Source organism: Musca vetustissima, unplaced genomic scaffold (assembly GCF_032173495.1).
Source record: "Musca vetustissima isolate MV318-11 ecotype Yass unplaced genomic scaffold, APGP_CSIRO_Mvet_v1 utg4643, whole genome shotgun sequence".
Classification (NCBI taxonomy): Eukaryota; Metazoa; Arthropoda; class Insecta; order Diptera; family Muscidae; genus Musca; species Musca vetustissima.
Genome location: NW_026879744.1, coordinates 245,624 through 257,923, shown reverse-complemented (window position 1 = coordinate 257,923; position 12,300 = coordinate 245,624). Strand labels below are relative to the sequence as shown.

General features: G+C 32.8%; 2 protein-coding genes across 2 annotated transcripts; one reads left to right on the top strand and one right to left on the bottom strand.

The window, feature by feature from the left end:
• Positions 1-757: 757 nt before the first annotated feature.
• On the top strand, positions 758-8,075 carry LOC133324867 (carnitine O-palmitoyltransferase 1, liver isoform-like). The gene is made up of 9 exons (XM_061533696.1): positions 758-899; positions 967-1,704; positions 1,770-1,969; positions 2,067-2,405; positions 3,895-3,960; positions 6,225-6,357; positions 6,431-6,679; positions 6,738-7,097; positions 7,950-8,075. The coding sequence occupies exons 1-9, from the start codon at positions 759-761 to the stop codon at positions 8,073-8,075; spliced, it is 2,352 nt and encodes a 783-aa protein (XP_061389680.1). The 5' UTR covers position 758.
• A 711-nt stretch (positions 8,076-8,786) lies between these two features.
• On the bottom strand, positions 8,787-9,363 carry LOC133324866 (peptidyl-prolyl cis-trans isomerase-like 3; the record flags this gene model as incomplete). The annotated part of the gene is made up of 2 exons (XM_061533695.1): positions 8,787-9,032; positions 9,103-9,363. Coding segments are annotated over 2 exons (507 nt in total), but the record flags the coding sequence as incomplete, so codon positions are not given.
• Between the last annotated feature and the right edge of the window lie 2,937 nt (positions 9,364-12,300).

The following is a 12,300-nucleotide window of genomic DNA, read 5'->3' as shown; positions in this document are numbered from 1 at the left end:
ATTCAAAATCAATTTATTATTTTTTTTCTTTTATCATATCGCCAAAATTAATAATAATTTTTTGTTTTATTAACTGGTGGTCCCATGACTAATAAAAAAAATATAATTCTGCTGTCTGGCCCACATTCAGATTGTAACTGACGCAGTTTTATATATCAATCAGTTAAATACCCCTTTGAGAAACAATAAAATTTGAAAAAAAAACTCAAATCAAATCAATTTTATGTTAATTTTATTAAGGCGTAATAAACAAATAACACATTAACTTTATAATTTCAATTTGGGTTAAAATCGATTACGAAGGTTTATTGTCCTAATGGCGATTAGACTATATGCGATGGTAAAAATAATCGTAATGGGGTGGAGAGGAAAAATATTTTCTTTAAAAAATTATATTAACATAAAACCAGGATCTAAAAGTCCCTTACAAAAAAAAATTTTTAAAGTATCGAATGCTACCTGAATTAAAAAAAAAATTAAATCTAAGCTAAGTCGTTAAAACATTTTTTTTCTAAATATTCAAGCCTGTATTCCTCTTAACAAAAATGCAAATGTCCTTACGGAAAATTTTTCAAATTTAGTCCAATTTTTTATTTTTGTAAATTTTTGAAAAAAATTGTAAAATATTATTTTATTAATTTTTCATTACTTTCCATCTTTACAGATTTCTTCTCTTTTTTCCCGCCATAAATCACCCCGAAAGAAGGCCATAGAATCCATTTGAATTTGTTTGAGTGTGGGTTATTTAAGCCGGCACTATGGCTGAAGCCCATCAAGCCGTTGCCTTTTCATTTGCCATTACCCATGAGGGTTTTGACATCAACTACGATCAAGAGGTTTTAAATCTTATCTGGACCTCAGGCTATAGGTCATGGAAGAAACGTCTAGCAAGAGCCAGGGTAAGTTGGTCATATTCTCCTCGATATTCATAAGAAACCATTCTAATCAATTGCCTCTTCCTTTCAGAATGGCATACGCAATGGTGTCTATCCAGCCCATATACACAGTCTCTGGCTAATCACAGCCATTGCACTGGGTCTGCATTTTGCTGGGTTTCAAACACCCTTCAATATAGTTAATCGCATACTAGTACATTTACCTGCAAACACAATAAATTGGCAAGTGACAGCTTGCTTTTTAGCCTCCCTAGTTATATGGCTGGGTATATGCTTTACAATGCGCTATACACTGAAGCTACTGCTAATGTACAAGGGTTGGATGTATGAATCTCGAGCGCCGGGTAGTAAAGTGTCATTACGTACCAGACTATGGGCCGGTGCCGTTAAGGTATTCTCCAGCTGGAATAAACCGGGTCTATACAGTTTTCAAGGTTCATTGCCAAGGTTGACACTGCCATCGGTAAAGGACACCATGCAGCGTTACTTGCGCTCAGTACGCCCACTTTTAGATGATGAACAGTATCAACGCATGGAACGTTTGGCTAATGAATTTGAAAATACCATTGGCAAGAAGTTGCAGTGGTATTTGATTTTGAAAAGTTGGTGGTCCACCAATTACGTGTCGGATTGGTGGGAGGAATATGTTTATCTACGCGGTCGCAGTCCCCTGATGATTAACAGTAATTTCTATGGTACCGATGCCATATTCATGGATTTGACCCATAATCAAGCTGCCCGCGCTGCCAACATTGTATATTTGTTGTTGAACTTTAGACGTTTGATTGAGAGACAAGAATTGCAACCGGTAAGAGAATTTTTGAAATCGTATTTAATTTTGCTTGTCTAATTTGATAATTTCTTCTACATCAGATCATGGTTCAAGGCATTGTCCCCCTGTGCTCCTGGCAATATGAAAGAACCTTTAATACTGTTCGCGTCCCTGGTTTGGAAACCGATCGCATTGTCCATTACAAAGACTCCAATCACATTGTGGTGCTACACAAAGGCTGCTATTACAAGGTGTTGATTTACTACAAGGGACGTCTGCTGAGACCCTGTGAAATTCAAATGTAAGTCGAAAACTCAAAACCCACAAATAAATTCAAACAAATTATACCACTTTGTGACTATTTAAACTGAAAATGTATTTCTTCATTATATTTCTAGACAAATGGAAGAAATCCTAAACAGCAAAGCCACCCCATTGCCAGGTGAAGAACATTTGGCAGCACTGACCGCCTGGAATCGTTCCAAATGGGCTGAAGCTCGTAATACCTATTTTTCACGTGGCGTCAATCGTGTCTCCCTGAATACTGTCGAATCGGCTGCATTTGTTGTATCCTTAGATGAAGTGCCATTTGAATTTGATTTAAATCGTCCAGAACTGTTGGATAACTTTGGTAAAACCCTGCTACATGGTAATGGATATAATCGTTGGTTCGACAAAAGTTTCACAGTGTGTGTGGGCACTAATGGCCGTGTTGGTTTCAATGCTGAACATACGTGGTAAGTTCGAGAAGGAGATTTTTTGTAATGTTTCCTTAAAAATTTCAGGAAGGATTCTGTGTTAAAAAAAAGAGAAATATAGAAAATTCCTGCAGTAATTAATGTAGACCTGGACTACGACATAAGGCCAAGTGGTGTTCCATTGTCAGAAAAAGAATAGTAAATGTTTGTAGAAAGCCTAAATGTGGACAATAGAATAGCTCAAGGATTTCTGTAGACTTTAGAAGACCTCAAGGTATTGTATTGTATTCAGAAGTCCTTAGACTTTAGGTCTTATATAGTCTTTGGAAGACCTCTAGATCTTCTATGCTCTTTAGAGGACTTCTAGATATCACATTGATGTTAGCAGACCTCTAGGTCTTCTTTAGACTTTAGAAGACCTCTAGGTCTAAAGGTCTGTAGACTTTAGACGACCTCAAGGTATTTTATTGTATTCAGAAGTCCTTAGACTTTAGGTCTTATATAGACTTTGGAGGACTTCAAGGTATTCTATAGTCTTTAGAGGACTTCTAGATATCCCATAGACGTTAGCAGACCTCTAGGTCTTCTTTAGTCTTTAGAAGACCTCTAGGAATTTTACATACTTAAGAATATCTTTAGGTCTCCTAAAGACTTTAGAGTAACTCTAGGTCTTCTATAGTCTTTTGGGCGACCTCTTGGTCTTCTATTGACTTAAGAATATGAATCATCATCTCTAGGTCTCCTATAGACTTTAGAGGAACTCTAGGTCTTCTATAGTCTTTTGGGCGACCTCTTGGTCTTCTATAGACTTAAGAATATCTCTAGGTCTCCTAAAGACTTTAGAGGAACTCTAGGTTTTCTATAGTCTTTAGGGGGACCTCTAGGTCTTCTATAGACTTAAGAATATCTATCATCCTCTCTAGGTCTCCTATAGACTTAAGAATATCTCTAGGTCTCCTATAGACTTTAGAGGAACTCTAGGTTTTCTATAGTCTTTGGGCGATCTCTAGGTCTTCTATATTCCATTTAATGTCTAAATTCTTCTATTGTCTATAGGGGACCTAGGGGTCATCTATTGTCTATAGGGGACCTAGGGGTCTTCTATTGTCTATAGACGGCCTAGATGTGTTTTATTGTCTACAGAAGGCCTAGGTGTATTATATTTTCTATAGAAGACCTAGGGGTCTTCTATTGTTTCTAGAGGACCTAGGTATCCTCTATTGTCTATAGAGGGGACCTAGGGGTCTTCTATTGTCTATAGGGGACCTAGGGGTCATCTATTGTATATAGAGGTCCTTGGGTCTTCTATTGTCTATAGAATACATACTCTAGGTCTTTATAGAATATCTAGTGAGCTTTTATTTTATATAGAAACCCTTATTTGTGTGTAGATGGCCTTTATTTTGTATGGAAGTTTTCGATTCGATAGGGAAACAAATGCTGTTCTTTTATTTTTCATACCCATTAATTTTTCCCCCTTATATTAGCAATAATAATAAACCTAATTCTTTGTTTTGAAATAAAAAAGGGCCGATGCCGCTGTTGCTGCTCACATGTGGGAAAATATGATGATCGACGATCTTGTGCTCGATGGGTAAAGAATATTTTTTCCAAGAAACTTTTTTTTTCGATGTAAAAGTGGTGTTGGCCCCATATTCTGCGTTGTCAATATGCCCACATAAATATTTTTTTTCAAAATTTTGTTTTTTCATGCGCATTTTGGTTATGGTCATTTTTCACATTTTTTCTATTTTTTTTTTTTCTCTTTTTGGTTAAGGATTTTTTTATTTATTTCTTACAGGTTCGCCAAATAAATATTTATGTATATAATTATTTATTTATATATTTTTTCATTATTTTATTCATATTTTTGTTTATAAATATTTATTTTTTGCACCCTGTTGTTTTTAGGGCTGATGCACCGGTTATGGGTCATACATGGGAATATATATTTGGTGATGATATTTATGGGTAAAAAACAATTGAAAATATTGCTCAAAGCTGCTTGAAATATAACAATTCCTAATCATCTATGTTTCTAACAATAATAATAAGATTTTTATTTATTTTTAACATACTAACATTTGTTTTACAAATTTATTCCAACATTGGAAGCACCGTTATTTTTTGTAGACCTTCATCATCCAACTACTAATCCAAATCACCTTGAGTTCTAACTGTTGTCTAACATAACCATAAGGATCCGACAGGCAATTTTGTTTTTCAAAACTAGTTTTATTTATAAATTTAAACTAGAACATGGGCGAATATTATATCCGTCCATCGACACACCCAAATGTTGTCGATACACAGCACAGTATCTAATAAAATAAATATATAACGAACCATATCTTAAGTAGTTCAACAATCTGTCATATGTGCTTGGAAAAAAATGCAATAAAAATCTTGCATAAAACTTAGCTGAATAGGGTTAAAATCGTGTGGAATGCGTTTCCTCATGCCCGTACTATCGATTTTTGTGGAAAAATTGCATAATTTCCTTAGCTGAATAACATAAAATTTTGCGGAATTGTAGAAAAGATGCAGCAAATTTCTATAAAGTTGTGGAAATAATAAAATAAACATATAAAGAACCATTTCTTCAGACTGTCATATATTTTTAACAGTAATTTAAAATTAAAACCTTGCTGAATTGCATAAAACGTAGCTGAATAGGACTGAAACTATGCGGAATGGGTTTATTTATGTCTAGAATATAGATTTTAGTGCAAAAATTGCATAATTTCCTTTGTGGAATTACATAAAATTTTGCTGAATTAAAAAAAATTAATGAAATGAATAAAATTTGAAATTTTTTGTAAAATGAATACAATTCTAACCTTATCATGTGGAGTTTGTTTCACTAAAATAATTTTATTAAATTGTGTGACATAAATTCCTTGCAGAATTGCATAAAACTTAGCTGAATTAGGGTTAAAATCATATCGAATGGTTTTATTCTTGTCTGTTGAATAGATTTTAGTGCAAAAATTGCATAATTTCCTTTGTGGAATTACATAAAATTTTGCTGAATTGTAGAAAATTTGCAGAAAAATTCTCGAAAGTTGTGGAAATTATAGAATAAATTTATAACGAACCAATTCTTATTCATTTCATCACTTTGTCATATATTCTTAGCAATAATTTAAAATTAAAACCTTGCTGAATTGCATAAAACTTAGCTGAATGGGACTAAGAACATACAGAATAGGTTTATTCTTGTCTGCAGTATAGATTTTAGTAAAAAATTCATTTACTGAATTACATAAAATTTTGCTGAATTGAAAAAAATTAATGAAATGAATAAAATTTGATTTTTTTTGTAAAATGAATACAATTCTAGCCTTATCATGTGTATTATGTTTCACTAAAATAATTTTATTAAATTTTTTGCCATAAGTTCCTTGTTGAATTGCATAAAACTTAGCTGAATAGGGTTAAAATCATATGGAATGGTTTTATTCTTGTCTGTTAAATAGATTTTAGCTCAAAAATTGCATAATTTCCTTTGCTGAATTACATTAAATTTTGCTGAATTGTAGAAATGTTCCACACGAATACATGTTTAAGCCCAAATATACTTCAATTTGCTCCCCGCTCTAGTGTAGGCTATCTTATAAATTTTGACACAATTTTGAGTTTCATCTTCCTACAGGTATTACTTAAAAAAAACAGAAATAAAGCTTTTCTGGTAATGGTCTAATAATACTAACATCCATATGTATGTATGTGTGTGAATGTCTGTAGATATGTAGTTGCATTTAAAAACCAAATCATAATTATTTTAATACGGTGCTGATTTTACCTTTTCTTCTATAAAAATAAACTAATTTCCAATTTTATTTTTCCAAAATTTAGATATGATGAAAATGGCAATACCAAAGGTACCCCGGAATTCCAACCACCCTCACCCACGCGTCTCAATTGGCAATTGGAACCATGTTTGCCACAAATTGAAGAAGCCACCTTAGATGCTAATAAATTGATTAATGTAAGTGTGAAATTTCAAAATGTCTGTCTGCATAAGAAATTTTTCGAAAAAATGTCCCTCCTACCAAATATAGGATGTTGATCTCAGAATTTTGGTACACAATCAATATGGCAAGGGTTTCATGAAGAAATGCCGTCTATCACCCGATGCCTTTATACAAATGGCGCTGCAATTGGCCTATTATCGTGATGCTGGTCGTTTCTCGTTGACCTATGAGGCCTCAATGACACGTCTTTTCCGTGAGGGTCGTACCGAAACGGTAAGGCCATGTACCATTGAATCGGCTGCCTGGGTTAAGGCAATGGAGAATAAAGATAGCACGGTGAGTTTTTTTTATTTAAAACCTACAATTTTCTAATTGATTTCCTCCCTTTTTACAGTTGGATGAACGCATTTTATTGCTGAAAAAGGCCTGTGAACGCCATCAGTTGGGCTATCAAGATGCCATGTGTGGTCGTGGCATTGATCGCCATCTCTTCTGTCTGTATGTTGTCTCCAAATACTTGGAAGTTGATTCGCCATTCCTCAACGAGGTGTTGAGCGAACCATGGCGCCTATCTACTAGTCAAACTCCTCACGGTCAAACACCAAAAATGGATTTGAAAAAACATCCGAACTGTATCAGTTCGGGTGGTGGTTTTGGTCCCGTCGCCGATGATGGTTATGGTGTGTCGTACATTATTGCCGGTGAAGATTTGATATTCTTCCATATTTCGGCGAAAAATTCGTGTGCAACAACGGTAAGTAGTTATGGAGTGTATATTGAATTTTCAGTTCCGCTGGCAGTACTTTGAAATATTCATCGTAAGAATCACGATATACATTTCTTGCTCGGCTTTCGAAATTTGTTTAAAAACTAATTTGAAATTAAAAATTAAGAAATTAGGAAAACTTTTTTTAAACAAATTTAAAAAAAAATTAAATTATTTTTCAAAAATAATTAAATTTTTTCCAAAAAAATTTGAAATTTTGTTTAAAAATTTTTGAAATTTTGTCTAAAAATTTTGGAAATATTTTCTAAAAAATTCGGAAATATTTTCTAAAAAATTTGGATTTTTTTTCTAAAAAATTTGAAAATTTTTTCTAAAAATTTTGGAAATATTTTCTAAAAAAATTGGAAATATTCTCTAAAAATTTTGGAAATATTTTCTAAAAAATTTGGAATTATTTTCTAAAAAATTTGGAATTATTTTCTAAAAAATTTGGAAATATTTTCTAAAAAATTTAGAAATATTTTCTGAAAAATTTGGAAATATTTTCTAAAAAAATTTGGATTTCTTTTCCAAAAATAATTTCGATTTTTTTAAGACATAGCCCCCTTATAAAGGTGTTGTTCCGGTTTTGAGAAATTTAAAGTTTTTGCATTCTAAAACTGTTAATCAATACATTAATCTAAAAAAATTGAAAAAAAAATAATTTAAAAATTCAAATTAAAAATTTCAATAAAGAAACAAACAATTTTTTATAAGAAAACTTTTCTTAGAACAAATTAAAAAAAATTAAATTTTTTTACAAAATCATATTTTTATATCAAATAAATTTTTTGTTTCGAAAAATTTTGTAACCAAATTATTTTCCTTCTGCCATTCCAGGATGTACATCGTTTTGCTAATAACATTTGCAAAGCCTTGGCCGATATTCGTGCTATGTTCGAGGAACACATGAAAAATAATCCACCACCACCAAAGAAGGCGGCCGCCATTGCCAATGGTAAATGATGATGATGCAGATTATCATCATCAGAATGGCATGAAAGACATCGATCGTGATCATCATCAACCGAAAAACATTGCTGATGATGGATGTGATCATCATCATCAACGGCCAAGATGTATAATCCCTGGCTGAGAAAACAAAAAAAAAAACTCGCGTCCTCTATTATACAAAAGTGAAATTAATTTGTTGGAGCATTTGTTTTTATTTTCATATAAAATTTATATATTAGATTTTTTTAGCAATATTAGGTTAAATAATATTATTACTATTAAAATCTTTATGATTTTTTCATTTAATATAGACTATTATGAAAGATCATGTTTTTTTAGTTAAGTTTTGAAAAAACAAAATATCATGGCATTAAACATTTTTCCATCCATTTTGTTAGTTGTTAGTGAAAGTGTTCTATATTTATCATTATTCGAAAAAAAATTGTTTATTTTTGTTTTTATTTTATTGTTTTTCCTTAAGAAATTATGCTATCAATGCAATTATTAGTATATATGTATTTGGTTTCGTATCCCCCCCTTATTCACACAATTTTTTCCTTGTTTTACTCATCATTTCTATTCTTTTTTATAAATTAAGAAAAAAATAACAATTTGTTAAGATGAAACGAAAACGTTGTATAAACAAATTTTTAAATAAAACAAAAACAACAACTCATTATTTTAAATATAAAAAACACATTTTTTATTTTAATTCTCTTCCCTTCATCCAGCTATGGGATTTGCATGTATTGTCACACTATTGATCTTCTTTTCGGCATGCGGCCTATAGGTTTTTGGATTTACCGGTAACTTCTCCAATTCATCTAAGGCATCAAAACCATCAATAACACGACCGAATAGCGTATATTTCAAATCGAGATTTGGTTGGGCAGCATAGGTTATAAAAAATTGACTAGCATTGGAATTGGGTCCATTGTTGGCCATTGAAAGCATGCCACGATCCGAATGCTGTAATTTAAAAATAGAGCAAATATTATGCATTTGTCTTATTGAAAGTGTATTGTACAGAGACACTTACCTTCAAATGATCTTTGAACTCATCTTCAAATTTATGACCCCATATTGATTTACCATTTTTACCGGTATTTGTCGGGTCACCACTCTGCACAATGAATCCCTTAATATTACGAATAAATGCACAACCATTATAATAATCACTGGCACACAAAGCCAAAAAGTTTTCACATGCCTTGGGACAATCTTCACAGAATAGTTCCAGTTTTATATCTCCAACATCTGTGTGCAATGTTACGGACTGTACGGAGGAAGAACGACGATTTTATCAAAAAAAAAATATTCATAGGCTAGAACTCGGATTGTGAAATTTCAAGGTGCACCAAAAAACCCCTAAAATGTCGATATGGGGGCGGAACTTTTATATGGGGCCTATGTCCAAACATAGACCTATATCAAAATAATCCTGCAAACAAATGTTAACCATTCATGAAACCGGAATGGCAAACATCAATGTTTCAAAGTTCTTCAAGATACTGAAAATGGTGTGGGACTTTCATATTGCCAAATTATGATCTCGGAACAACTCTAGTTTAGTAAAAACGATCAAATTTTTCTGAATTTTTTTCCAGAGGTAGGTATTTTTACCCTAATTATGGGGATATCTTTTTTTCTTGGGGGACGTACCCGGTTACCCGGTTATTTGACCCGGAAGTTCGGGTACGGGTACCCGGTTATATCCGGTTCTACGGATCCGGTTAATATAATATGGGTATCATTTTAAAGGTTATAAAAATACCTTTCCATTGAGTGGTAATATGATGGGGTTATCTCAAACCATTTTGGGGATATAGTCAAAAAACTTGGTTTTGGTCCCCGATTTTTTTGAAAAACTCCCTAAAAGTCGAACTTGGGTCCATTATAGTCCCTCTCCAAACAGGACCCAAATGATAGACCACAATTTGCCCTTTCCAAAATGGTGCGATATGTGGCTGTATCTGTTGTGGATCAAAAGATATGGGCCTTAGAACCCTATAAAAACAAGGAATATCTTTCTACATGACAGAATCTCCTTTTAAATAGCATGGTGTTTTTTGGGTGACCGGCCTTCGGCCGGGGATTTAAGACTTTCTCCTATGGACAGATACCAACACCGGCTACGCGAAAGAAATTCCTTCTAAATAGAATGTTTTTAGGGTAGCTGGCCTTCGGCCGAAAATTTAAGACTTTCTCCTATGGACAGATGCCAACACCGGCTACGCGACAGAATCTCTTGTTAAATAGAATATTTTTTTTGGGTGACCGGCCTTCGGCCGGGGATTTAAGACTTTCTCCTATGGACAGATGCCAACACCGGCTAACGCGGCAGTAACTCCTTCTAAATAGAATATTTTTTTGTGTAGCCGGCCTTCGGCCGGGTATTTAAGACTTTCTCCTATGGACAGATACCAACACCGGCTACGCGACAGAATCTCTTGTTAAATGGAATACTTTTTTGGGTGACCGGCCTTCGGCCGGGGATTTAAGACTTTCACCTATGGACAGATGCCAACACCGGCTAACGCGGCAGAAAATCCTTCTAAATAGAATATTTTTTGTGTAGCCGGCCTTCGGTCGGGGATTTAAGACTTTCTCCTATGGACAGATACCAACACCGGCTACGCGACAGAATCTCTTGTTAAATGGAATATTTTTTGGGTCAGTTTTTTGACTATATCTCCAAAATGGTTTGAGATAACCCCATCATATTACCACTCAATGGAAAGGCATTTTTATAACCTTTAAAATGATACCCATATTATATTAACCGGATCCGTAGAACCGGATATAACCGGGTACCCGTACCCGAACTTCCGGGTCAAATAACCGGGTACGTCCCCCAAGAAAAAAAGATATCCCCATAATTAGGGTAAAAATACCTACCTCTGGAAAATTTTTCAGAAAAATCTGATCGTTTTTACTAAACTACAGTTAAGCCATGATCTCTAACGTAATTTCGACAGACGGGCACAAACATGACTTTGTCGAAAGGGGAATTTTATTTCGATTAATATGGAGGCCCCAGATGAATATATTCAACTCTTCCAAAATATATTTTTCATAATTTCACTTAAGTCATTTCTGCAGGCAACGGCTTTGGAGCCCTACCCGTAAACACCACGGCTTTCTTTTTGACACCTGCATTTCTTTTAATTAGCCATAAACTATTTAAATTCTGGAAATACTTACCATTTTTTATTTTTTTTTCTCTTTTTCTTTTGTTGTTGATTATTTATTGATAAAATAAACTGTGCGACAAAATATAAAACTTTCGACTTCTGAGCAATTTAATAACAAATTTCTTCTTCTTTGCTGATATGCATTCACTATAAATTGGTAGCATATAGAGGGTGTTGCCAAACACATGTTTCCCTTGCCGCCACAAATGACTTGACGTATAACGACACCATCTGTGTATTTATGTGTGAGACTTATTGTGAATTAACACTATGGGGGTTCACATATGAAAATCGTTAAAAATCTAGCTATGAAGAACAAGCCACGAAAAATATTTAAAAAAAAAGAAAAAATACACTACTTTGATGAAACCTTTAAAAATATTGAAAAAATCCCACGCCTTTTATTTAACAAAACCAAGGAATTTAAAAATAAATACATTCCTTTCGAAAAATCCTTGGAAATTTTTTATTAAAAATTTTTAAAAAATCTAACACAAAAAAGGCAAAATAATTTTTTGAAGAATACGAATAAGGAAGAGAAGAATAACATATTTGAAAAAAAAGTTCCACCCCCACTTACGTGACTCCTCAATTTCAAATAAACAACACATTTTTTTGGGTGAGTAAATATTTCCTTCTTTGTATTTCAATTATATGGAGAGCAAGAGTGGTTTCTATTTCAAATAATGTTTGTGTGTAATATATTTCCATATAAAATTAAAGTGTTTTGAATTAAAACAAAATAATAATTGCTGTTGTTTTACAAAGAAATGGAAATTTATTAAAGAAAGAAACAAAATAATATAAATTGAAAAATAATAAAAGTGAAAATTAAAAAAAGCAAATTTTGTTCTGAATGAAAATTACAGTACAAGTAAATCAAAAAATTGAATTATTATATATGTATTGTATGTTGTTATCTTAAATGATATATATGCTATATGTGACAAAGAAAAAAACACATTTTTCAATAGACTTACAAAATATAGACATATATAAGATGGAAAAGAATAATAATAGAAGACAATATAATTGATTAAAAC

Bases quoted from the DNA above. Each gene is read 5' to 3' on its own strand.
- LOC133324867 (XM_061533696.1), top strand. From the start codon at position 759: ATGGCTGAAGCCCATCAAGCCGTTGCCTTTTCATTTGCCATTACCCAT. The intron at 2,406-3,894 runs GTAAGTTCGAGA...GAAATAAAAAAG, and splicing joins TTCAATGCTGAACATACGTG to GGCCGATGCCGCTGTTGCTG. The intron at 6,680-6,737 runs GTGAGTTTTTTT...CCCTTTTTACAG, and splicing joins TGGAGAATAAAGATAGCACG to TTGGATGAACGCATTTTATT.